Source organism: Cucumis melo, chromosome 2, assembly GCF_025177605.1.
Source record: "Cucumis melo cultivar AY chromosome 2, USDA_Cmelo_AY_1.0, whole genome shotgun sequence".
Taxonomy (NCBI): Eukaryota; Viridiplantae; Streptophyta; class Magnoliopsida; order Cucurbitales; family Cucurbitaceae; genus Cucumis; species Cucumis melo.
Window position 1 is genome coordinate 7,018,855 of NC_066858.1, and position 26,785 is coordinate 7,045,639.

The 26,785-nt window shown below is 36.3% G+C and overlaps 1 protein-coding gene across 1 annotated transcript; it reads right to left on the reverse strand.

Moving 5' to 3' along the window:
- Window positions 1-350: 350 nt before the first annotated feature.
- Window positions 351-24,441, reverse strand: LOC103491987 (PH, RCC1 and FYVE domains-containing protein 1). The gene is made up of 9 exons (XM_008452134.3): window positions 23,764-24,441; window positions 17,874-17,960; window positions 16,687-16,776; window positions 11,558-11,638; window positions 11,234-11,428; window positions 9,012-11,150; window positions 3,030-3,176; window positions 1,908-2,284; window positions 351-852 (listed from the first exon to the last, which is right to left on the reverse strand). The coding sequence occupies exons 1-9, from the start codon at window positions 23,821-23,823 to the stop codon at window positions 720-722; spliced, it is 3,309 nt and encodes a 1,102-aa protein (XP_008450356.2). The 5' UTR covers window positions 23,824-24,441; the 3' UTR covers window positions 351-719.
- Window positions 24,442-26,785: the final 2,344 nt, after the last annotated feature.

A 26,785-nucleotide genomic window follows, 5' to 3' on the forward strand; every position in this document is an offset into this window, starting at 1 on the left:
TAGAATATCTATCTTTTTGCTTTTAAAGATAGATCTTTTCTATAGAGCGAGAGGATCATTTAAAAAAAATCAGTTGGTACCTAAAGCACGCTGTAAATAGTTTGGTTCATTTTTTCTATACTTAGAAAACCTTTTTTAAAACTCTGAAAAAAAAAAAGTTTTCTTAGCCAAGCATTAATGAGTTTTCAAGAAACGGGTAAATAGACATAATTTTTTAAAATAGAAAAACTAAAAACAAAATCATTCTCGAAAGAACAATTCTACCTAAACCTAAACAAAGAACTTCAACAAATAATTATATGTTTGAAAAAGGAATAAATGCAAGTAATCGACTAGAAAAAGAGAGGGCAGGAGAGGAAGATGCTTTTAGAATTTATACTGCAACTGATTTTATCAAGACAGCAACTAGTAGTATTTACATTTCTCATAACCCCCACACAGCCATACAGGGGAAGAATGGAAAAAGGAAATAATAATAATAATAATAATTAAAAAAAAAAAAAAAAAAAAAAAAAAAAAAAAAAAAAACTAAACCTGAAAGAAATATGAAATCAACATTCGAATACAATTCATCAAATTCATCTATTTTCCCTCTAATAGTTCCAATCTAAATCTCAATGGTCAATATGACCCAGTTGTTAAGTAGAGCTTGGAAATTGAACAAACCTTCTTGTTTTCCATATACAGAATGATTTGATTTCTGTGGCTGTTTGCACAAGTCAATGAGTCAACTCTTCACTTCCGATGCCTATACTAGACTTGTCCATCACACGTACATTGTATCGTTCGTAAACTCGTGCACGGTTCTCTGCCCACCAGTGCTCTGCTTGTTTCTCTGTGAACCGCTTTCGACTGCATCAAACATGAATCGGTCATGTAAAATTCAGAGAAATTTTTGTATGGAAAAAAGAACATGAAGTAATCGATTGCTTGCATGATTGAATGTACGAACAAAAAAATCGAAAGAAATGAAATGTAAAATCAAGGTGTTCTCAACTCACTACTACATCTAAAAAAGTTTGACACTCCGAGTATGACCTTAAAATATCGACCATTAATTTGAAATGAGAAAGAGATAATGTTGCAGGAGCATACACTTGTTACTTGATACTCCACATTTTTTAGGCAAAACAAATGACAACCCAAGGGCAGTGGAAAAGTTTAACCCCCTCTGAGAGACGCTAATTACAAAAACTTCCGAATTATGAATCACATAGAGTTGGATAATTGAAACAGAATTTGCAGTTGCTATGACATCAACAACCTCTAAACTGCAATTGGTACGATGATGATATGATACCATAAGCAGACTTTATCAAAAGAAAAATACTCCTCCCAATAAATTGCAGGTCTTGTTTGAAAATAATTTTGTATTTAGCTCTTTAATTTTAAGTAGAGTTAGTTGACCACCCATTTTGGATAACGTTGGCAAACGTTGGTTTAAAGTTAAGTCTATAAACACGAATTTCACCTCTAAGTTTCTTTGCTTTGTTATTCACCTTCTACCATTTTAAAAAATTAAGCCAAGTTTTGAAAACTAGAAAAAGCAATTTTTAAAAATATGGTTTTGAAATTTGGAATTTGGCTAAAAATTCAACTATTTTCCTCAAGAAAGATGAAAGCCATGATAAAAAATAGAAAAAAAATAGATTTAAATTTTTCAAAAACCAAAAACCAAATGGTTACTAAATGAGGCTTAATAATCTTCTTTTTTATTTGTAAGAATAATTTGGAATCTGTTCTTAATTATCAAACAACCTGCAAGTCTTCACAACCAAGAAATGATGGCGGGGCGAACAAAAAGTACTTAGTCATCCAGAGTTTCAACCAGCAGGTCTCCCACCATGGACACCTCAAGCAGTGTTTTATAGGGAACAGGATATAAAATTGGGGTAAAACATGCTTACCTGAAACGAACTCGCTTAAGATCCTTGGCACCTCCTGGTTGTGAGGTGAGTGTAATATACACACCAGGCTCATCTTGCTCAACCCATTCTGCTTCTTGGCGAGATTCAGTTTCTTTGATTTTTCCATTCTTTGCTGAATCCAATTGACTCGATTTGCTTAGAGTTGAAGACTGGTTATTTGCAGTGCTTGATCCATTAGAAAGCAACTGAACACTTGAACCGTTTGAGTCTGTCTCTAAGGATGTTTCTTGACCATTTAATTGGTCTATAAAAGTGTTGATTAAATGATTGAAGGGTGGACCGGAGCTGAAAGAGGCAAGAGTTGATTTAATGTTACGAGCAGCTCCAACTGGCAGCCTTTCAGCCATTTCCTTCAGCTGTTCAGGATCCGATTGCAAAAAAAAAAAATCAGTATTCACTGACATTTCCATTGAATTCTCAGATAACATTAAGGGAATAAGAATGAAATGCATCACATATCCTGAAGACAATGGAGCAACTTGTTCCAGAAATACTTTTAATTTAGAGTAACGTAGCTCATCGAGATAAATGCTTTGTTGGAATATAACACAACACAAGCAAGAATAACTTACATATTATGATTAAAGTTGCACCAAACGAACTGAAAAAGATGATAAATGAAAATGGATGGGAAACCAGCTGAAAATTTTATGACCGAGACACAAACGTCAAAAGTATAAAAAGAAATGGAAAAGAGAATGAAAAACAAGCTCGACAGCTTATAGTTCTCTAATTATCAATTAAAAGTTTTTAAATACAGTACCTGAAATTTATCCTCAGGAAAACGGAAACCAAAATATGTTTTATATGTAAGCAATCATGACCAGGATGCACTTTAATAATTCAATTACTTCGGAGTTCAAATCATGTATTCTCTTTCTTTTTCTATCTTGGTTCTGGAAATCATTGGTTTTAGAATCATCGATAATGTATTTCTGTTGTAGGTAGATTAATTTACATAATATAAGAGCTTGCTTGGTACGCAACTATGTTTTTAGATTTATTGAGTTCGACAAATATAATACTCATTTGGTCATTTATGTAGTCAAATAGTGGAAATCATGAAGTATTAAAATAGCTCATAAAAAAAGATCAACTTACTTGCGCAGTTAGTGACTTGATCACTTCCTTGGCAGCATTGCATCTTGCAGCCTCCTCACTTGCTATTGATATTGCTTCCTTCAACTGTTTACTTGTTCTTTCTAGCTCAACTTCTTGAAGTTGTGCCTTGCGTGTAAGGTTTTCAACCTGAGAATATTTGGTTGAGCGAACTTAAGTCTCTAATACAATATTATTTAGCCTATTACTTCCCGTAATGATTTTTTAGATCATACTATTGGTTTAACCGGACAAAGAAGTAGAAGAGTGATAAATAAACAGTTTCCTATAGAAAATGTAAAAATCATATGCCAGAGACAACACAGCACTATAAGAAGATTACGGGTATACTCCTCTACTGTAAACCATTCATGCACAAATTTGTACAAAACACTTTGTTAAAGAAAGAAACAATAATAAGAAGAAACAATCTGCGAATAAATTTTAGTTTTCTTGTCATTTAATAATAAAATTAAAAACAACAATAACGATAATTGTCATAAAGTCCATGATCTTAAAAGCGTTAAAGCCAATTAATGTGCACCTCAATTTTATCCTACAAGAAAACCTCCCACTGACTCATTTTACATACGGTTAATTTTATATATAATAATTCATTATATAATGACCTTTTATGTAGGCAAATAAATAGACCCTCAAAGAAACCTACGGAAGAAAAATACATAAATGGAAAATACATAAAAGGAAAATAATAATAAATCCTAATTTTTCTTGAACATATTCCTCCAAACACAAGGGGTAGAATCACAAACAACTTGAGTTTGTGAAGAAAACGTTTCAAATCAAATCAACAAATCTAGGATAGAACCAAAAACCCATGAAGACCGAAAACAAGAACTTCTAGACTAGAAACACAATCCCAGAAGAATGGAACCAAGAACTTTTGGTATAGAAACATAGATCCTCATATAAAGATTTATAACAAAACCTACAAAGAACTGTTGTTGTACTCAAACTAGTTTACTGAAGTGAACTGAATCGGCTTGACTAAACACCGGACAAAACTGGTTGAACCAAAGCTGAACCAAAACTTCTATGAACCGGCCTTAATGACTGAACCAAATGTTGCACAATCTTCACGAAATAGGGAGCACGAACATGATTCAAACAGTCTGTAGCAGCAGCGAATCTGATCTGAAGCGGCACGTATAGGAACGGAAAAGACGGAGCTAGGCAGAATACATGGAGAATGGCGAACTTTGGTTGCTGTGCACGAACAAGAACGGATTTGAGACAGGTGCAAATTTTTTCAGCGAAGGATGGATTGATGTGCAATATGAAAGCTCAACACATGGATTGAAGCGCATGTGAACTAGAGCAAGGGTAGGCAGAACAAGTCACTTGCTACAACAAGCAAGCGAGGAGTCTGCCTCCATCAATAACTGATCAACGAAGGCAGAGATTGAAGGATGTGACTGCTAGGGTTCAATGAGACAAAACCCTAAGCTCTAATACCATGTTAATTTTATATATTATTAAAAATAATAATTCATAGTACATACTACATAATGACGTTTTATGTAGGAAAATAAATAGACCTCAAAGAAACCTACTAAAGCAAAATACGTAAAAGGAAAAAAATAATAATCATAAATCCTAATTTTTCTTTAACACACACAAAACCGCATAGGCCATAGGATATCCTAGATAAGTTGTCATCAAGTCGATGATCTTAAAAGCATCAGGATGTACTATTTGGAGATTTCTTCATGAAGAGAGTTCTTTGGAGTTTGGAGAATGCTTTTTGATGCCAAATACTACGAATTTAGTAACGGGAGCAGCTGGCCTACCCCTACTCATCATGTCGCTTGTAAGTCCACTTGACGCTTTATTTGTCGGACCATTCATTTGATGACACTTCATGGACATTGATGTCTTGGTAATGGAATCTTTCTTTTCCTTCCAAAAAGACTCTCGGCTCACTTTTGGTGTTCTTTCCAATGTTTTCCCTCAACTTTTTCATCTTGCTCTACATCCTAATGCACTGCAGCACTCGGTTAACGTGTGGGTTGCAGATTCATATGCTTGGGACTTCTTTGTTATAATTTTAAGGAGTTGGAGACAGCTGAATGGGGTAATCTTTGTCATTTCTTGACTTCATTCAAGGTTCGTTAATCTGTTCTAGCTTTTGCATTCGTCTTTGAGTTTTTTTGTTAGGTCTCTCGTGGATGGTTTGATAGGCACTCCCAATCCAGTTTTGAAAGATCTTTATTCAGTTATTTGGTCTGATCATTACCCTAGGAAAATTTAAATTTTTCTTTGCGAGCTAAGTCTTGGCACTACTAATTCATCTAATCTGACTCCAATGACAAATGCCTTATATGCAACTTTCTTCTTCTTTGTGTATTCAGTGAATTTTTGGCTGCTTCAGTTGGGACCTTGGGGCCTTTTGACTGATCCTTGCGTTCTCCTAGCAATATTTTTAATCTTATTGCTACTCTTTTGACCTAGGATATCCAGATTTAAGAAGAATAGAGGTTAATTGGATAATTAGTTAATATTCTAAATTAATTCCATTTTGACCCACACTTGTGATAAAAGTCTATAAACAGAAGTCTTCCCCTCTTATATGAAATAATTATTATCATTCTAATAAAAGATTCACAATCTTGATTCTAGGAGGATTATTCCTCGACAATTACTGATGAAAGATGTTCAAGAAAAATATAAGGGTTTGTACAAGCAAGAAAATCAATTGTATTTCCAAAAACAACGTTGGAATTCTAACTCAAGTGATTTAGGAGAATTGTTCCAACATACTAGTTTTGCCCATGTCTGATTTTCTCAAAGAACCTATTATTATCCACATTAGAAATTTGATTCTAGTGACTTTGATGACGTTTCTAAGGCAGTTTGAAATGAAATAAGAAGACGACAATATAGAAAAAAGGCCCAACAATACAATCAAACCCATTTTTCAAGAAAGAACGTAAAGATTGTTGGGAGTTGCATGAATTAAAGAATCATCGAGAATGGATTTTTACAACCCAAGAAGAACGTTCAAGACTCGAAATTACTCTTTTGCTAATAAAACATGATCAAGAAAGGTTAATTCAAGAGAATCAGTGATTGAGTCCTATACCCACTATGAGGTTGAAACATATTCAAGAATCCAACAAAATGACTACTTCCATCCCGTAGCATTGGAGGTGTTCGAAATAAGGGGCTTTGTTTATAGTTTGTAGCTCCAAGGGTATTTTAGTGTTTTTTCCCTAAGCTTATTTCCTTTTATTAGAGCTTCCTAGAACCTATAAAACTGTCTTCTCTTGCAACTTCCATTGTGTGAAAAAAATAAAAGAGACTCTGTCGTGGTTATTTATCCCTGTTTTAGGTATTTCCACGTAGCCTTGTGTTCTCTCTACCATTTAACATGGTATCAAAGCATGGTCGCGAAACCCTAGCAGCCATTGGTGAAAACCAATCGGTGCAAGATAACCTTAGTTCTGCACCATCTTGCTTTAGTCACAGCTTCACCGCCACGGGTTTTTCTGCTGCTGTCTAAGCAACCATCAATCGTTATCTTCAATCTTGCATATCTATCCAATTCTAGCGCCGCCACAACCCTCTGATGGCAACCTTAGCTGAAATATACACCATGAAATTGAGATTCGCGAGTCATCTGCCTACCACATAGGTAAATTCCCTGCCGTAACTACAAGCTTGTCGCAGCAACCAGGTCTTCCTCGTCATGTGTCGCCTAGTTATGAACATCAAAGTTCGGTTGGTTTATCTCTGGTAATGGTACAACAACAATTAACTAATTTACATACAAGTTTTCAGCAACAAATCATTTTTCTTAGGGTAGCCCTAAACGTTTACACCCTTCTTCTTCTCGAAAATACTTCATCTCCATGGATGTAACATTTCTTGAGGATCAACCTTTCTTCCCCGTTAGTCATCTTCAGGGGGAGAGTACAAGTGAAGAGACTAACTGGTCCACATCTTCGGTCCCTAATGACCTTCCTAAACACATCTTAAGTGCCAATGACACCTCGAAGCTTCCTGAACCCGTGCTGAGTGTCCATAATACAACTAACCTTCCTGAACTCATCTTGAGTGCCCATGACACCATTCTACCCATTGAACAAGTCCCTTGGATAATTTACTACAGGAAAAATCTCATAAAGGAAATGGTGTCCCCTATTACTCTACTGACTACAGTCCATAGATCTGAACTAACACAAGCTCGAGGTACTACTAGCCATGATAATACTAACTTGAGCATTGAGAATGATATTGCTAATTTGGTTGAGAATGACACGAATAATCTGTTAACTCCAGAGAATAACGGGGTTGCAAGCAATGATGAAATTTCGACAGAAACACAAGCAGGTGAGACTCTTCCTCAAGCCAGAAAAGGTAATAAAAAACTCATTACAGATGAGGAATCAGCAAAATCAGGAGATTATGATATCTCTCTTGGGTGCCCATTGCATTAAGAAAGGACACCAGGTCCGGCACCAAGTACCCCATGTATAGTTTTCCATCTTACGATAATCTGTCTTCTGACTTCAAGGTGTTCATTGTCAGCCTTGATACAATAACAATACCGAAAAACATACATATGGCTATGGAAATTCCTTAGTGGAAGATTGTCGTCATGGAAGAAATGGAAGCTCTTGCAAGAAATGATATGTGGGATCTTTGTGCTCTTCCAAAAGGCATAAAACAAAAAGTGGGTGTTCACTATAAAGGATAAATCAGATGGAACTTTAGACAAGTACAATGCAAGACTTGTAGCGAAAGAGTTTACTCAAATTTATGGGATAGATTATTCTGAGACTTTCTCCCTATAGCGAAGTTAAACATGATCTAGGTCCTTTCTGTTGCAATTAATAAAAACTGGCCTCAGCACCAACTTGATGAAAAAAAAGAAAAACTTCTAAATGGTGAATTAGAAGAAGTTTATGAGTCCCCCTCCAGGTTTTGAAGCTCAGTTTGATTAGTATGATAGTATGTAGAGGCTTTGTTGATAGTTTATAGCCATGAGGGTATTTTAGTTTTTTTTTTTTTTTTTTTGAAGGGAAAAAATCTCTTTTATTAATAATAAATGAGACAAAAACTCATAGTACAAGAGGTTTATACAATGAGAAAAAGGAATTTCAGCATCAATAAACACACCCAGATATCTCAACTAGGTTGACACGTCATGGCGTTCTCATCATAACCAAACAAAACTAAGAATAAACCTCTTGCAGAAGGCTACCATACTGGCTTTACCACGTATGATAGTGATACATGTAAAGCCAAGAATACAAAAGTACAATCCTTTGATATTTTAGTATTTTACTTTTCCCCAAGTTTATTTCCGTTTTCGTATTAGAGCTTGCTAGAGCCTATAAAATTGTCTTTTTTAGTAACTTGCATTGTGTGTGAAAATAATAAAAGAGACTCTATCGTGATTTTTTTCTCCCTGTTCTATGGTTTTCCGCGTAAACCTTGTATTCTCTTTTTTACTGTTTAACAGAGGAAATAAAAAAAACAACAAAAAGAAATCTAACATCCATTGGGGAAAGTTAACACAATCCCTGGGGAAGAGAAATCTAGACCATCCCTTCTTTAAAGTCTCATAATAATAGGTGGTGTCAAGGGCACAAGGAATGGGTTTGATCTTTGGGGTAGGAGCACCTTAAAGAAAGGGAAGACCATTCAACTGGTTCTCTCATTTGAGAAAAGCCCTTTCAAAGATCAAACCCAGACCTGACTCTACATTCCAGCATTTTCTGATGGATATTGCTAAGCATTTGCTAAACAAATTAGAACAAGAAAAGCTTCAAGGAAAAGTTATGCTAAGAAAAGGACAGACATGACGACATAAAATAACTTACACGTACAAGTGATAAATCTCTACACAAATCAACACAAGAAAAATATACTGCCACTTCCAAAACATCATTGCAGTTTTAACTAATCAAATCACATAAATGCCAATAAGGGACTAAGAGCAAGAAGAAAATAAGATACCTGAGCCCTTAATCTAATAACCTCCTGGCTAAGTCTGTTGTTTGTGCTTTTGGCATCGTTCACAGCAATCCTTGGAGAGGTAAGTCCTCCAAGAGTAGGAGTAGGAGTAGTTGAACGTGGAGGGCTAGGACGCCTAGATATTGGAGATGTAGCTCGTGAAACAATTCTTGATCCAGGAAGAGATGCAGCAAAGAACTTCTTTGAAGATCCAAAGACGGGGTTAAAAGACTTAGAGATATTAAGAGATCCCCGCTGAGAGCCTCCACTAGGAATTGGTGAGACCCTCCTGCTGCTAAATTCTAGTTTCTTGTTTTTCTTTGAAAACCGACTTTCCACCTGCTTGAATGATTCAACAGAAGGAAGCCTAGCAAGTTGAGAATGAGATTTCAAGTCCAACTTATCATTTTTGTTCACGGGTTCCATTGATCCCTGATTAATGCTCCCTCTTCTGCTCAATGAAGACTGGGAAGAAGCGTCCATTTCAATAAATTTTTTTAGTTTATGATAGCAATTATCACAAACACGATAAGCTTTGTTGGGGTTTGGTGCCATTGAAGCCTTGAGAGACTTTTTACTGCTGCAAGAATGACAAAACACAAGACCACAATTATAACAGTTGTGGCGTTTCCTTTTAAAGTTGAATGGTAGACGGCAACCAGAACACATGGATTGATCAACACCTGAAACCCACTTATGAAGGCAAATAGCAGCAGTAAAATTGGTGCCACAAGCAATACTTTTAACTTGCTTATCTTTAAGAGCCTCAACTAATGTCGGAGTATTTCTATCATCAGTGCTGCCATGACCTAAACGACCATTTGCCCCCTTGCCCCATGTGTAAACCTCAGTTCTAGAAGTTAAAACAGCAACATGGTAAGCACCACAGGCTAGTTCCTCCACAAAGCTTTTTGAGAGTTTTCCTTCAACCCGTGCTGGGAGCTTTCCATCTGCCTGAGGATTCCCTAGCTGACCATAAACAGGGCTTCCCATAGTGTAGACATGGCCAGAGTTTGTAAGTGCTACAGTTAAACTATGTCCACAAGCAACTTGACAAAAGTTTGGGTCAACAAGAGCAGCAACACAAGTAGGCACAAGCCTCGCCTCTTTGTCACCATGCCCTAGCCGACCTTTATCCCCATCCCCCCATGTAAACAGCTTCCCTGAAGAGTTGTTATTCGAATTTGGATTTCCAATTATAACTTCTACAACTGCAGCTGTATGCCAAACACCACAAGCAGCTCGGACAGTACGTAGACCTTTGAGAGACTCCACTTCTCTAGGTATTGAAATGCTGTCTCGATCTCCATGACCAAGAACACCGAATGTGCCATCACCAAATGTAAATAATTTTCCAGCAGATGTCACCAGTGCTGTATGCCAAGGTCCACATGAGATAGACGATACGTGTAGGCCCTGTAAGGGACCAGTTACTCGTTTTGGAACCCAGTGACTTACATCTTTTCCATGCCCAAGAAGGCCAGAATTATAGGTGCCATCACCCCATGTATACAAATCACCCGAAAGTGTTACAGCACACGTATGATATTCACCACAAGCTACTAGCTCAATGTTTAAATTACTCAGGGCATCGATAAGCTTTGGATGATGAGTATCAGAATCTCCTCCATGCCCAAGCCTGCCTCCGTATTCTTCGCCCCAGGAGAAAACTTCACCTTGTTTGGTCACCAAGGCAGCATGCCGATTACCACAGGCAATGTTTTGTACATCAAGTACTACTACAGACTCCAAGGCTTTTGGCAGCAAAGAATCGATTTTGCTATCAAAAGAACTTCCAACTCGACGAGTTCCACCACCAAGGACACCTTCACCAGTTCCTTCCCCCCAGATAAAAACATCCCCCAAGGCATCACAATCATCATTTCCTGAACCTTGGCTTGAGGAGCTGACAGCACTAGATAGACTAACCCTAAAAGCATCCATTGGAACTGCTTTCATGTGTCCATGCATGCTATCTGAACCTCCAGATGACAAAGAATGAACTGAACCACTTGCAGAATCTGAGTGGAAGAAACCTTTAGGAGGAACGTTATACAACATTACATCTGATAATGCCTTATCCAGACCATATTTTGGAGGACTTCCATAGGGACTGTGAAGTCTAATATGCTCTCCACCTTCCTGAAAATTTATGTAATGATATGTTACTTTAATTTGAATTGAAAAATGCTGTGAAAAACTGGAATACTAAAGAACTAATATACCTTTTGCATGCTGTCATTGCTGCTAAATGGGGAATGCAGGGGAGAACTTCTTTGGGTAAATGTTCGAGGACTATTTACTTCAGACAGCATCCCATCACTCCGTGATTCAGTTCTCCACTTTCGATTATGGATACGTGAGATTAATGCTTTTAAGCCACTAAACCAAACTTCAGTTTCATCTTTATCCTTGCATATCTAGTAAATCACAAATAAGAACACCACAGAGTTACTCATATACCAGCTCTCTCTTATAGAACGCCAAAGAGCATCAACAGAAGAAAAAGTTCAGTATTATTATTATAAATAAGTGAAAGAAAGGCTAACCAAATCAAGTGACCTCTCATTATATATTAGAGAAAATGATTGGCATTCCTTCTCAGGCCGCGGATATCTTTGAAAGATAGGCTGAAAAAATTAGAACCACAATTAATTAGTACATGTCAGGAATAAAACTTATTTCTTGCCAGTAACCTCAGAAATATGGTATAAAGTATTAGGTGGTCAGTCGCTAATATAGACACTTCATAATGCTTATTATATTATTATTATTTATTAGAAGCTTCATAGTGCTTATTATTATTATTTATTAGAAACAACAGAAAATGCATTCCGTGAAAAGGGAAACAACCTAAAGGGCAAAGAAACAAGATGTCCCCTCCTCTCAACCAGTCATTACAAAAAAACCATCCTATCTAGGTTGACAGTGTGGGTGGTGTAATTCCAAAAAACGTTTATGAATGCTACTCCATAACATTGGTAAGAAAAAAAGGTAGGCTCTCTTTCCCCTCTCTCCTCTCTCCTCTTCTCCTACCCTTCCTCTTCTCAACTGCTTTATCCTTCCAGTAACCTCCTCCCACCGGCGGCCACATTGAAATGAAAAGCTGTAAAATTGCTGAGTCACTCTAATATATCTGGTTCAAGCAAGGGATTTTCAATATTGAAGATGTTGATTGACACAGAATTCTTCAAGTCTGAATTAACTACGATGGCTTATTACTGCATTGTCGGAGTTGGTTCAAGATGAGGTATGTTGCTTCTTCCTCAAAGATGGTAGCGATGCAAAAGGCTCCACAACGCTCAGAAAACTCAGAGTCCCCTCTGGATGGGTGGCCAGATGTGCTGCTTGGAATTCTTTAGGGAACCAATCTTTTGTACACGTACATTCAGGGGTGGAAAAACAAGGCTGGGTCTCTTTCTTGTGGATGTTGAAAAGTTTCTTATTGACTCATGGATACGAACAGTGGCACTCTTCTCTTCAAACAGTCTCTATTACACATGCAAACCAGAAAACGATCTTTACCCATTCAGGACCAAGCTATGCAGAGAAAGTGAACATATCAGTTTTGAGAAATCCCCAAGTGCAAAACTTCTAAAAAGAGAGTATGCAGCCTAAGGAAGACTTCATCAGTCAGCCCCTGTCCCACCCTTCAGGAACTCCTAAGTTACAAAAGCAATGGGTCCGAGAAAGCAACAACGTTATTCAGGAGGATTTTAACGACTTATGGATCATTAGTAGATTATTTATTTTTGATGAATGGATTCAAATTTCCCAGTTACTAGAAGATCGTTTTCAGGTGAAAGTCATCATAAACCTTCTATTTGTGGATAAAGCAATTATTAAGTTGATACAGGGTAGGCGATGTATTCAGGCCTTGGAAAAATGCCAAGACTATGGGAGATTTCACCAGTTTTTTTTTTAAATGAGACAATCTTCTTTATTAGTAATAAAATCTCAAAGTACAAGAGGTATATATATTGAGAGTAATAAAGAAGCCTAAAGAACGAAAAGCTAGGGATCAGAAGATGCATTCAAGCATCTCAACTAGGTTGACACCCCTTTAGCACCAAAACTTCATATCCCAATTATAAAACTGACCAAAACAAAAGATGTAATAGATAAAACATAAATAAGTCCAGCAAAAGTACACAGGGCTAAGACTAAGAAAATGCTAAAATAGAGGCAATACAAAAATAGCTGCTGAGAGATCCAAAAACAGAGTTACTTGTGATTTCCTTGTGATTTCACCTGTTGTTTGAAAAATGGGATGTAGCAAAGTATAATAGGCCGACTTTAATCAAAGGTTTTGGGGGTGGCTGTCCATCAAAAATCTTGCATTAGACTCATGGAGAAGAGACTCTAGAAGTCATTGGAAGTAACTGTGGAGGATTGGAATGTATTGCTTTAGATACTCTAGATCTTACCGATTGCTCAAAAGGTAGAATTCGAGTCCGGAAAAATTTATGTGGTTTCCTTCCGGCTACAATAGAACTAAAGAACGAAATCAGAGGCAATTTCTTTCTCAACTTTGGAGATGTTGAATCACTTGACTTTCCTAAAATTGTTAATCACAATCTGTTCTTTAGTGATTTTACTAATCCCGTGGATATTTATAGATTACAATTAGAGTTGTTGTTGATGAAAACATTAAGATCAGTTTTCTTTCAAACGATTGGGATTTTCTTAAGAACAGTATGCCTTCCATGTCAAGGGGTTTTGAATAGCTTGGTCCTTTCGTTTTTGTAACAGTTGGCTGTTAGACAAGTAGTGCTGTCAAATGATTGAAAATTCTCTATCCTTGAACTCTCAACCAGGCTGGATAAGCATCTCTAGGCAGTGGTGTAAAGCGGAAACATTGGCAGTTTTTAAGGTGGGAAAGGGAGACAATCCTTTTCTGGTTGGATCCATGGATGGACAACATTGCTTTGCAGATCAGATTCCCACGCCTTTATAGAATAGCCCTACTTCCCAAAGGATCGGTTGCAGATTATTGGGACTCCTCCTCCTCTTGGTCCATTATTTTTAGACAAAAGAGGAGGAAATTTCTGACTTTCAAAGTCTGCTTGAATCCTTAGACGCAAGAAGACCAACCAATGTGGAGGATAAAAGAAGCTGGTCTTTGGAACATCATGGGGAATTTTCAGTAAAGTCACATTCAAAACATTTAGCTCCCGCCTCCCCAATGGATCCTTTTGGAAATCCAAGAGCCCCAGGAGGGTGAATATAACTTTATGGGTTATGATTTTTGATAACTTTAACTGCTTCTCAGTATTGCAAAAGAAACTACCCACCCGTTACTTATCGCCCCATATTTGTCCTTTATGTCTCAAATCTCAAGAGGACCTTCAGCATATTTTATTTGATTGTGAGTATGCTTCTAAGTGATGGAACAATCTTTTTCACATCTTTGATCTCAGCTGTCCTTTGATAAAGAATGTAAAAATAATGTCAGACAGCTTCTTATTGAGCCACTTCTGGATGAATCAATATCCTTGTTATGGAGTAATGCAGTAAAGGTAATCTTGGCAGAAATATGGTTCGAGAGATAAGAGAAACCAACGGGTCTTCCATAATAAATCTTCCTCCTGGAAGGACAGATTCGAATTGATTCGGCTGAATGCCTCCTCATGGTTCTTGCTCAGTAAACAATTCACAGGTTTCTCTCTACAAGATTTTTGCTAAATTGGAAGGATTTCATCTTTCCCCGTTGACTGAAGCTCTAATTCTGGACTCTGGTTTTAGATGGCCCTTATGATGGCTGTCCCCTTCTTCCTGTTTTCGGTATCCATTTGTATTGTTCTCAGACTTTTTCAGATTATTTTGGGTTGTAGTGGCTATGTTTAAGCCGGATTGATCATATGTGTTGCTTGGTTTGTATTCGTTGCGTGTATCCTTTTGATTTTTAATTACTTAGGTTGGTCTTCCTTTGTTTGGATATGATAAGGGTGCTATGGGGTGTCAACCTAGTTGAAATGCTCGAGTGCAACTACTAATCCTTCTCGTTCTATTGTCATAGCATTTGCTCATTGTATAACCCTCTTGTAATGTGAGCTATTGCTCCTATTTTTATTAATGCATGAGTTTGTTTCCTTTTCAAAAAGAAAATGCTACTCCATAATCTCTCTTTCTTGGAAACGGAAACAAGTAGCTTTATTAATATCTATGATGAAGCAAAAAGCTCAATTTACAAGAGAGTTATACAAGAGCTTACAAGATGAATAGTAGGAGAAGAAAGAGAAACAAAGGAGGAAAGTTAAAAAGATTACACAAGACAAAGAAAACAGAACAGAAAACACATTGAGGAATAATCAGGCTGGAGAAATGAAGGGGCTCCAATTTAAGTTGAGCTCTTGAATGCTGTAGCTGCTGAAGATCTTTGAGGTCAAACACCATGAGGAGGCATTTTGATGCACAGTTTCAAAGCGATCCTTCCAATCAAGAGATTTATCATGGAACATCCTCTGTAAACTTTCTCAAAATCAAACTTCATCCTCTCTAATTTCAAGGCCTCATTTATTATAGATCAATGCAGTCAAAACCAAAATTGTGGTTGGAGAGATATCCGAGGATTTTTAAAGACAAAAGTTGATTTAAGATAGATCAGTTTGATTCCACTCATCCTAAAGCTCCCTCGTGGTATTCTCTTTCCAATACACTTCTAATAGTTTTCGTTTGTAAGATATTTGTTTGAATTGGAATGCTTTTATATCCCATGTAATTTTCCTTCTTCGTTTCTTCTTGTATTTCACTCTTTTTGGAGTTTGTATCTCTTGACCATTAGTCTAATAGTCTATTTTCATTTCTTGTTTACAAAAATAAATTAAGCTTCGTAGAGTTCCAACTTGCCCACCATTAGAAGTTCAAATGGAGTCGAAAGTTTGTCTACTAGAAAATTATACTGATTGATTTTGGACAAAAGTGTTGGGGAACACCTTTAATCCGGAAGCTAGGATGGCCAACATTTAATAGCTACAGAATGGGATTGTCAAAATATTAGAAGATTGTTGAGAAAAAGAATCTTTAAACCATTATGGATTAGGCCTAGTAGTAAAAAGGAGTCATAGTCTTAGTAAATGGTCAAAGAGATCAAGGGTTCAGTCCAAGTGATCACCTACCTAGGATTTAATTTCTTACGAATTTTTTTGACATCCAAATATTGTAGAGTTAGGAAGGTTGTCTTAAAAAAGAAAAAAGAATCTTCAAATTTCTTTCGTATCTAAATAAGGATATTGACAAAGTATGAGAAAAATCTCATCGTGTGTTTCTTATCTAAGGGAAGGAGGGAAAAAAAGCAAGAAAATGAAATGAAAATGACAACTCATTAGTCATTTGCCATCGTGAACCTTTTTAACCATAAAACAGAAACAGAAAAGTTGTAACTATAACCAATTTATATAATATCCAAATAATAGAAGTTCAGAAAGATTTTAAAGAAAATATTAAACACGGTAGTAATGATATATTACCTTCTTCACTCACATACAATTGCATTAATGTTTACTATTGGACCATTAAGCAATATCATAGGAAACATCCAATTTACACTTGTAGACCAGCAAATGGTAATTATTCTTGATACTAGCAAATGATGATTAGTTTGAATTGGATACTAAAAATAACAGCTAGTTAAAATTGCAGACTAACAAATAATAATTATTTTGAATTGATGACTTACAGTCCGTTGCCCAGAAATAATTCTAGAGACGTGGCTTAGCTTAAGGTGCTTCTCCTCTTTCCCCGAGAACCATATCAAAATAGACTCATCCTGAAACCAAAAGACGTTGCTTAGAATCTTTGCAATGGGAGTGCAAGTAAAATTCTGAACGATGGCTAATTCAGTATCCACCAATTAAACCACAATCACACAATGAAAAGAGATTACAATTACATTATTAAAAAAATTTAAATTATATGCATTACTGCTTGGAATTATATGAATCAGCAACATACTTATGAAAAATAGTGATGCATGAAATCCAAAATATACCCCATTCCAAGGTCTCCCAAAGCTCAATCCTACTCCTAGGCCTTCCATTTACGATAAAATGGAATATTTGACCACTTTGATGCAACTCCAAATCCAATATCTCCATGTATACCCAAAGTCTTTCTTTGCAGGGTCAAGAAAGTTCTAGTCCATATGGTTATATGTCCTCTAAGAGTCAGTCTTAATGATGACTCCCTCTTCAATAATCTCCAATAGCCTCATTAGTTTAAGGGTCTGGTCAAGAAAATCTTCCTGCAATGAACTGACCCTAAGAAAGATCGTCCAAAAGAGAACCTTCTTCAATTTACTAGCCAACACCTTAGCTATGATACACGATTATAACAAGGCTGATGGATCTAAAGTCCTTAACCCTATTTATGAACATCAATAAATGAACTCTGCAAGCTACAGACTTGGCAACACCAACTCAATATTTGACCACTTTGATTCAGATCATGGATATATCCACAAAATAGGTTTTAAAAAATTACGCCTCAAGAGAAATCCATAGGTTTACTGCCAGGGACATGTTTGGGAGTGATTTTGAAATGATTAAATTCAATTTGTCATGTTTAAAATCACTATGAAACTCACCTACTCAAAATCAATTCAATGTTCAATTTTACGCTTTCAAACAGAATTCCATACTATTTAAAATTGATTTGAATTTTGGAATGATTAAAAGAACTTTTCAACTGATTTTAAAAATGACAAGAGTAATTTTAATCATTTTAGAATCACTCTCAAACATGTCATAATTAAATGAAATAAAAGATAATACAAATACAAGTAGTTGTAGAGTTATGCACTTAAACATTACACACTAGTATGCTTTCGTATTCCTTTTTCATCTGGAGAAACAAGACTGTACTCACATTGGAAAGTCGGAAAGGACAAAACTTTGGCTTCCCCCTTCTTCCATACTTGAGCAAGTAGGCTCCTTTCTTCAAAGCAGTAATAGCCTTTAAGAATAATATAGAGGCAAAAATACTGTACTTAGCATCATTACAGAATTAACTTTAAGTCAAAACATTATCATAAAGCAAGGGGAATATATCACAAAATTCTTGTTTGCTAGTCTGCATAGAAATTTTATAAAAGGGAAACCAGATTTAGATTAATCAAGGACAGAAATGAGCTTTAGCAATGATGTGGAAAATCTATATCTTATAAAGGAAACAACATTTCTCATTAATTAAGAAATGAGTACAAGATAAGAGTAAAAACAGGCTAACAAGGTGACTGAAAAGAGATAATAGAAAGCAAAAATGTACACAAGATAAAGGAACAAAACACAAATTTACCAAAAAAAACCCAATTGTTGGAAATGTCTAGGAAAGAATAGCCCGCAATAGCTTTTGGGAGGGAACACCATCAGGAAGCTTTGATCTTGATTAGCTCAGAGCTGTATGACCATGAATTATTGATAGAACACCAATAGATTGTTCTTTATTCAATTGGTAAAAGGGAACTCAGTACACTATCAGATTGATGAAACATCATTCTGGTTGGAAAACTACAGTAACAAGAAGAAGAACAATAAAAGTAAAATTCTCTCTGTCAATCCTCAGTCCAACTTCCAAAATGAAATTTCCCCCCCCCCCCCACCCCACAGTCCTCTCCTCAACTATATAACCACCTTCTTATTCCTAACTAACTGCGGGGCCAGTGTTATTATTCACACTCCCCATCTCACGTGCTTTTTCTCTCTTATTTCTCCTACTATATTGTAAAATATTGGAGGTCTAACATTACTCTCCTCCTCTAGAACCATCTTGTCCTCAAGGTGAAACTCAGGGAATTGCTGTTGAAAGTCATCACAGATTTCCCACGTGGCTTCAAGGGGAAATAATCCTTTCCAACTTATCGAAACTTCCCACACGCCTGTCGTAGGATTTTTTCGATATCCAAACACTTCTTCGGGTATGGCTACCCATTCATGACTTTCAGAAATATAAGGAGTCAATTGGTGTACCTCCTGATGTTCTCCAATCACCTTCATTAATTGAGAAACATGAAATACAGAGTGAATGGTGGCTGATGGGGGTAGTTCCAGCTTGTTTGCTACTTGCCCGATCCTTCCTATCACCTTATAAGGCCAAAATACTTCGGTGACAGCTTCTCATTCCTCCTCTTTCTCAAAGACACTTGTCTATACGGACAAATTTTCAAAAACACTAAATCACCAACCTGGAACTCTACATCTCTTCTTTTTGAGTCAGCATATTTCTTCATTTTCTCCTTAGCCATTTTAAGATGTTCTTTTAATGCTCCTAATGCCACATCCCTTTCTTTAAGATGCTGATCCAGGGTAGAGTTAGAGGTTTCAGCTTCCTCATAAGAGATCAATGGAGGTGGTGAGTGCCCATAAACGGCCTGAAATGGGGTAATTCCAATTGAACTCTGGTACGTGGTATTATACCAATACTCGGCCCAATGTAGCCAAGTGATCCACTCCTTAGGCTTCTCTCCACAAAAGCAACATAGGAATGCCTCTACACTTCGATTTACAACTTCGGTCTGCCCATCAGATTGAGGGTGATATGTTGAACTTCTAGTCAGTTTGGTGCCAGATAAACGGAACATCTCTCGCCAAAAATTACTAAGGAAAACCTTGTCCTTATCTGAAACAATGGATTTAGGATATCATCCATGTAGTTTGACCACTTCTTTAATGAACACTTCAGCAACCGATTTAGCAGTGTATGGATGTTTTAATGCTAGGAAGTCTGCATATTTGCTCAATCTATCCGCCACTACTAAAATTACCACAAATCCTGCAGCCTTTGGCAGTCCTTCAATGAAGTCCATAGATATCCCTCCACACAGCCTCCGGAATCTCCAATGGCATCAATAAGCCTGCTGGAGACAATGCTAAGGTTTTGTTGCATTGACAAATTAAGCACTCATCACAGTATTTTTTTTTTTAACAGCCTGTTTCATGCCTTCGAAATATAACTCTCCCATCAATCTTTTGTACGTTCTCAAAAATCCTGAATGCCCTCCAAACACCGAAACATGATACGTGTGCAGAATGGTAGGTAGTAATGTTGAGGTCTTGGATATAACCAACCTGCCTTTGTGCACTGTGAACTCTGAAACACTTCCTTCATCTTTCTCTAATTCAGTAATAATTTCACTCAGTCGAGGGTCATTCATAACTTCCTCCTTAATGATAGAGAGATCTATTAAAGCCGGTGCTGTCAAGTGATTCAAATGCACTGTCTTTGGCATTCTAGATAAAGCGTCAGCAGCTTTATTTTCCAATCCCGGTTTGTAAATCACTTTAAAGGTGTAGCCCAACAGCTTGGCTATCCACTTCTGATGTTGTGGTTGAATCTGGTTGAATCACACGTTGCTCTAGTAAAAACTTCAAAGAATGTTGATCAGTTTTCACCACAAATTTTCTTCCAAGTAAATATGGTCTCCACCTCTGCACAGCCAACACAACAACCATCAGTTCTCTCTCATAAACTGGTTTGGCTCGATCCCTTAATGACAATGTACTGCTGAAATAAGCAATAGGTCTTTTTGCCTGAATAAATATGGCTCAATCCCAAAACCATAAGCATCAGTTTCGATTTCAAAAGGAAGATTGAAATTAGGTAATGCTAGTATAGGTAATCATCATTGCCTTCTTCAATTTTGTAGCAATGGCAGAGCTGCTAAAAGGTGAATTTGCATTTTCGGTATTGGGGCAATGCATGGGGCAGTGACTAGGAAATAAATAAACCCAAAGGAATCTTATTTGTAGCAGGTCAAAAGTGTTAAGGCAAGTGTGATTGAGCTCCCAAATAATAAAACCTAAAACTTTTTTTGGATGGCATCCTGACCATACAAGATGCTGAAAGCCTGTTTATGTTTTTTTTTTAAATAGAGACAAGCCAATTTATTAATGATAATATATGGGACTTAAGCTCAAAGTACTACAGTATTGTACTAAGAGCTAAAGAACTAGGGGAGAATATAATCTAAATTGAAAATTTAAGCCACAAAAAGAAGACAACCTAAACAAACAAAGTCAAACAGAAAAGTAACAAACGGAAAAAAAAGCCTTTACAAGGCAAAACAGCCGTATAAATCTAAATACAAAGCAAAATTTGACAACTCTCTCAAGAGGAGTCCATTCGAATATAATAACTAACACGCCCAAATCTTCAATATGAGAGGAGAAAAAAAAGCGTCGAAGAGATCTGTTTTTCAAAAATTGAGTCTCCATCACACTAGAAAAGGGTATTAAGATCTGTTTCTAGAGGCTCAAAGTGTCTTTGCCTCTCAAGCCCTGCTATCTTATCAAAATGCTCCATTTCCTCACTAATGACACTGAAAGGAGAGTCGAAAGAGGACTCCCCCCTTTCTAGAGGGATAGAGAGGGGTTCTGCTCGGGGAAACCATTAAGAATTTCACCTTTGAGTTGGGTAAAGAAAACTCAGCATACTTAAATTGCGTAGGATGAGGGGAATTAGAACCTGACTTTATAGAACGAGCTGAGCTTGAAATTGGGTACAACTAACTTCCAATAAATGTGAAGTAGGTGGCCCAATCTGAACTGGCTGAAAGCCTGTTTATGAGTTTTGATCATTGGAGGAAAGAACCTTTGACAAAGATTTAGATGGAAATGAGACATCTCTTTCTAAATTTCAGCACTATATATCCTCCCTGGCAGAACCATTAAAGAGCTGTAAAAGGGAGGATTAGGTGGCCCAATCTGCAATTTCACCCTCCATGAAGTTTCTTCCCAAGTGGAGATTTTGTTAGGAACCAAGGTAGTATGGGATGCCTTTGGGATGTCTTTGTCCCACATTCGTTAGAACGGGATGACCAATGTAGTACTTAAAAGGCTTCCACAATGAAGAAGGGAGAGCATACAACTCAAATAAGATCAAATCGATAGTGACCCCTCTCTGAGCAAAGAAGTAGCTTTTTTCTCATTGGGGATCAAGCATCCCAAGCTTCTAATTTCTATAATCCATTTCCTGCATATCTAGTTGTTGTTTTTCTTTTTCCTAACAGGAATAGCTATAATACAGAGTCTATTGTCAATGAATCATGGGGCCAATGTACTTCAATAAATGGAAAAAGGATGAGGAGAACCAAGTGCAGTTCAGATGGGGCTGGAGAGGTAGTTTTCAGTATCACCGTCAGTAAAGAGGCACCCAACGATCTAAAGAAGTCAGACTCTAAAAATGTGCAAGCAGTAAAACCGAAGCAGAAGAGAAATAGGTTGTAAACCAGTGAACAAGCTTGGTGTTATAAAAATGCCAAAGAATGCTGGTGCCTGCTCATATTTTAAGGTCAAAACTATTCCATTACCAGAGAAATCTTATGTTACTGAATGCAAAAAGGAGGTGGCAGTGGAGGATGAGATAGTGTGGTTAGCTTGACAGAATGGGGGCAGGATGATTCTCGGCCAAATAGGAGACTAACTGAATTTACATTTCAAGATTGGGATGGAAAGCCGCAGGCTGCTGAAATGTTAGAAGTAAACGTTTTTTTATTTCACGTATTATCTTGCCTTTTGAAAACACCCGCAACTGATAAAGAGAAGAATAAGGGAGTTAGGTGTGAAGGATTTGGGAGAATTGAGTCCTGGACAATATCTGGCTATGAAGATGGCTCACCAACTATATGGATCTCCACTGATGTTGCTGATTATGATCGTGCTAGGCCTGCAGGTGGATACAAAAAGCTATAAAATATCTTCTACAAGATGGTAAAGTCACACCAGCAATAGAGTGTTCAACACCAGGGTGAAAAGTTGTCTTAAGATGCCTGTTAGATGGATGGTTTGCAATGACCTTAGGGCTGTTTGCAGCTGCAGGTGCCATTAAAGATCAAAGACGAGAGATATGGACCTCACTTCGACCCACATGAACATTTCGATAATACTACCCTCTAACAGTTTTCTACAATCATCTGAGATGATCTCCCTGAAACTATAAAATTGAGGGCTTTTGATACTTGAACCAGATTATCTGTTCCTCTTCCATGTAAACTTCCCTCAGTATTTCTACTTCATTCGGTGGCCATTGGCAAGTGTTCAGCATTCTCTCACATAACACAAAATCTTTTTATTTTTTAAAGAGAAACTAAAGATTCTTTGGCGAATGAACTACAACAGGAAAAGAACCCACCAAAGGATTAGAAAAGGTCCTCCAATAGCCCAAAAGAACGCTAAGATTGTAAAATAATATTTCTCAATCTCAACCACCTACTTTTTGTAATATTAGCAACTTTTTGAGTCCAGCAAAATGTGGGAATGGGGATTCAAACCTCCAACCATTTGGTTGAAAATGTGTGTTTTAACTAACTGAGCTATGTTTGATTTGGCTTTGCAGCGTCACCAATTGAAATAAAAGTTCAAAGAATAATTTGCAAAATTTTAGAATAAACCAATTCTCGTGCTTTCTAAATATATATACACACCCAACAAAATTCCTTTATCACATGCTGATTTCTGAAGCGAATATCACTTGATCGAACTAGACAAAGAGATGGCAAAAGAGGAGAGAGGAAAACAAAAGCAGCAGCACGAGGCAGAACCAAAAAGAAAAGAAAGAAAATTGTGACTAACGTGAGCATCTGAGAGGAAAATCGAGGAAATAGAAGATTAAGGATACAACCGAGAGCAAAAATAAGCATAAAAAATTAGCTCAACATCACAGTTTAAGCATAAAAATATAGGCATTTTCCTGAAACTCGAATTACACAGATAACTACGTAGAAACAAACATAATAAAAGGATTGAAGATGTGAAAAAAGCACCTGCTCGACATCTCTCTCGACAGCGCCAGTCTTACTAAGATCCTGAACCATCCTATCCATTCCAGACAAGAAAATGCCGCCTCGTTACCAATTCCTAACTCTCAGCACTAATCTCTAACAGCTCATCCATTTTCAAAACGAAAACCTTCCATTCACGAACACCGTTCAGTCACACGATCACTCTCCAACAAAACCTCTCAAGTCAACACACAGGGACTAAAGGTAAGACCCCATCAATCAATCATCACAACAGCCACTCCGTCAGTCCACGTACACTAATCGTCCAAACTCTCTAGAAAGCAAGCACTAAACGGTCAAGCAAGAAGGGAAACTAAGACAGTGAAGACTGTCGAGACGTAGACCCAAGTAAGAATCCAAAATCCAGCTGCTACACTTTTCTTGAATCCTCCTACAAACCCCAATTATCGAGAAACTGTGGGAAAACTCAAGCAATCAGATGGTGAAAGGTCGTGGAGCTAGAGAAAGCTTCGGAGGAAGAAAACAAAGAACAATGTGGAAAAAACGAGGAAAAGAAAGGGATGATTCAACTCCAATTCCATGGAATTGGAATTGCAATTGGAATTGGAGAAGAGAAGCAATGGCAGCGGGAGAGAGAGAGATGAATCGGAAACTTGGAATAGAGTAAAGCAAAAATGGTGGCTGGAGAGAGAGCTGAGATCAGAGGGTGATTGGGTTAAATGCCATTTCATTGGGGGGCAAAATGGGAAAGTGATTAACTTTCACTCCCTAGCATAATTATGTTGTCCTAGACATTAATTTAATTCCATTTGACTTTTATTAAAAAGAGAAATAGATGACCAAATTTAATTTTCTAAACTTTTTTTTGGGTTATGTTCTGAATTCTCCCGAAGTACTTTTGTATACTTGAACTTTAAATTGATTTCAAAATAACACCTCTTTTGTCAGCTTTTATGATTGGATGAAGACACATTCCCACAAGTGTGATATATGTTAGTGGAAGGTATTCACTTTTAGTCGATGTTATCCCAATTTTTTGTCATTCAAAAATTGTTGATTTTGGAGGATTGTATCGTGTTGATCAACTAACTACACATCAATTTGGATGAATATGAAGTGAAAAGAGAATTCCCTCAAACAATCACCAGAATCAAACAAAATGTGAAAGAAATAAGAATCGTAGAGAATTAGAAAATAATAGAACATATAACTTTATCTTTCTTGTTGCCACTCAAGATTTAAAATAAAAAGAAAGAGAACAAGATGAGAGAAATGGGTGATGAAGAAATGGGAGAAGAAAAAAACAAGATTAAGGAAGGAGGGAGGAGGTGGAACAAAATGATAGAGGTATTAAAGGGTTGTTTAGAGAGTTTGAATGTAATCAAAGATTGCTAGAAATCAAATGGGTACTAGAATTAGTGAGGGTCTATGGGAGAAGGAAAAATAGAATCATGAAGCATGAAAATTGTGTTAGATTAAGAAGTGGAATGAAGTGAGTTCGGTATTACAATTTATGTCCAAAACGCTCTATCCAAACATAGGTTTCAAATTACATTCCTATTTTATTAGCATTCAACAAACACCCGCTAAATGTTTTTTAAAATATAATGTACCTTCTTATTTAAAAAAAAAAATATATGTATACATAAGTTCACTTTCGTAAATAGCAAAACATGAAAGAAAAATTAAGTTCGTGTTCCAACAATTTAAAGTCGGTAAGAATGACAAAATTAAAAAGTACAACTCAATTAAAATACTCATATGACCAAAATGTCATTTAGTTGTATGATTACATTTGATTCTCCCGTGCATCATTTAACTGTCATATGATTACCATTTAATTGTCAAGCATATTGAATGTTATATAATTGTTGGCTAATTATTATCTAACAACTCTTTGACACTAATTATTATTAACAGTTGATTGTTATCTGGTTGTCAATGATATTCATTATTATATGATATTTTGTCTAATTACCATCTAATATTATTGTCAATGATATCAATTGTTATCTAATTATTTTTTGGTTACTATATGGTATTGGTTGTCAATGATACTAATTGTTATCTGATGTTTTTTTTTCTCTTACTTGTTGTCTAATAATTATCGAATAGATTAACAATAATACTTGTTATTTGATTATTATTTGAAGATAATTTTTAATTATGATGATTGTTATTTGATACTAGTTATCATATTGTTGTCTTTGGATTTGATGACTAATGATAATGATTTTCTATCTATTGTTGTCTAATTGCTATCTCATATGGATTGTTACATGATTGTCAATAATAGCAATCACTATTGGATTACTATTTGATATTGAAATTAGAACTCAATTTACTAATATACGAAAGGGTCCCTTGTATGAATGACAAAATATAAACTAAAATTTAAGTTCATAGCCCAACAATTGAAAGTTTGCAAGAATGTCGACAAATTTAACAAGCTCAAACCAATTGAAGTATCTGAATGATCAAAATGTCCTTTAATTAAAAGTATGTGATTTATATGTTATAGACCAAGTAGTTTGTGATTGTGATCTTGTTATTCAATACTAGGAACTTTTATGGTTTGTCTAATTATTATAAACCGAACATATTATATTATGTGAGCATCGTTAGTCAGTACATAGACTATCCAATTGAACATCATCCTAGGGTTGTTAATAGGATTTTAAGATACTTGAAAAATACTCAAGGTCATGGACAATTGTTTATAAGTATTCAAATACAATGGTAGAACTCTATACTAATGTTAGTTGGGCTGGAGAGTTAACTGATCAAATATCTTCATTTGGATATTGCTCTTAAGTTTGGGACAACTTAGAGTGTGTTTGGATTGCATTTTCGAATGATTAAATTAAAAAATAAGTTGTTTTGAAAAAAATCATGTGTTTGGCAACCACCTAAAATAAATTTTGAAACAATGAATTTATCAAATAATATGGTTTAAGATAAACACCTAAAACTAACTTTTAGAAAAATAAATTTTGTGTGTCTAATGGTTAATCTTCCTATTTTGTATGAAACAATACAACAA

Coding starts and splice junctions, on each gene's coding strand:
- LOC103491987 (XM_008452134.3), bottom strand. CDS start 23,823: ATGGATAGGATGGTTCAGGATCTTAGTAAGACTGGCGCTGTCGAGAGA. Junction 16,777..17,873: donor GTCCTTTCCGACTTTCCAAT/GTGAGTACAGTC, acceptor TTTTGGTTTCAG/GATGAGTCTATTTTGATATG. Junction 853..1,907: donor CTTAAGCGAGTTCGTTTCAG/GTAAGCATGTTT, acceptor TGTTTGATGCAG/TCGAAAGCGGTTCACAGAGA.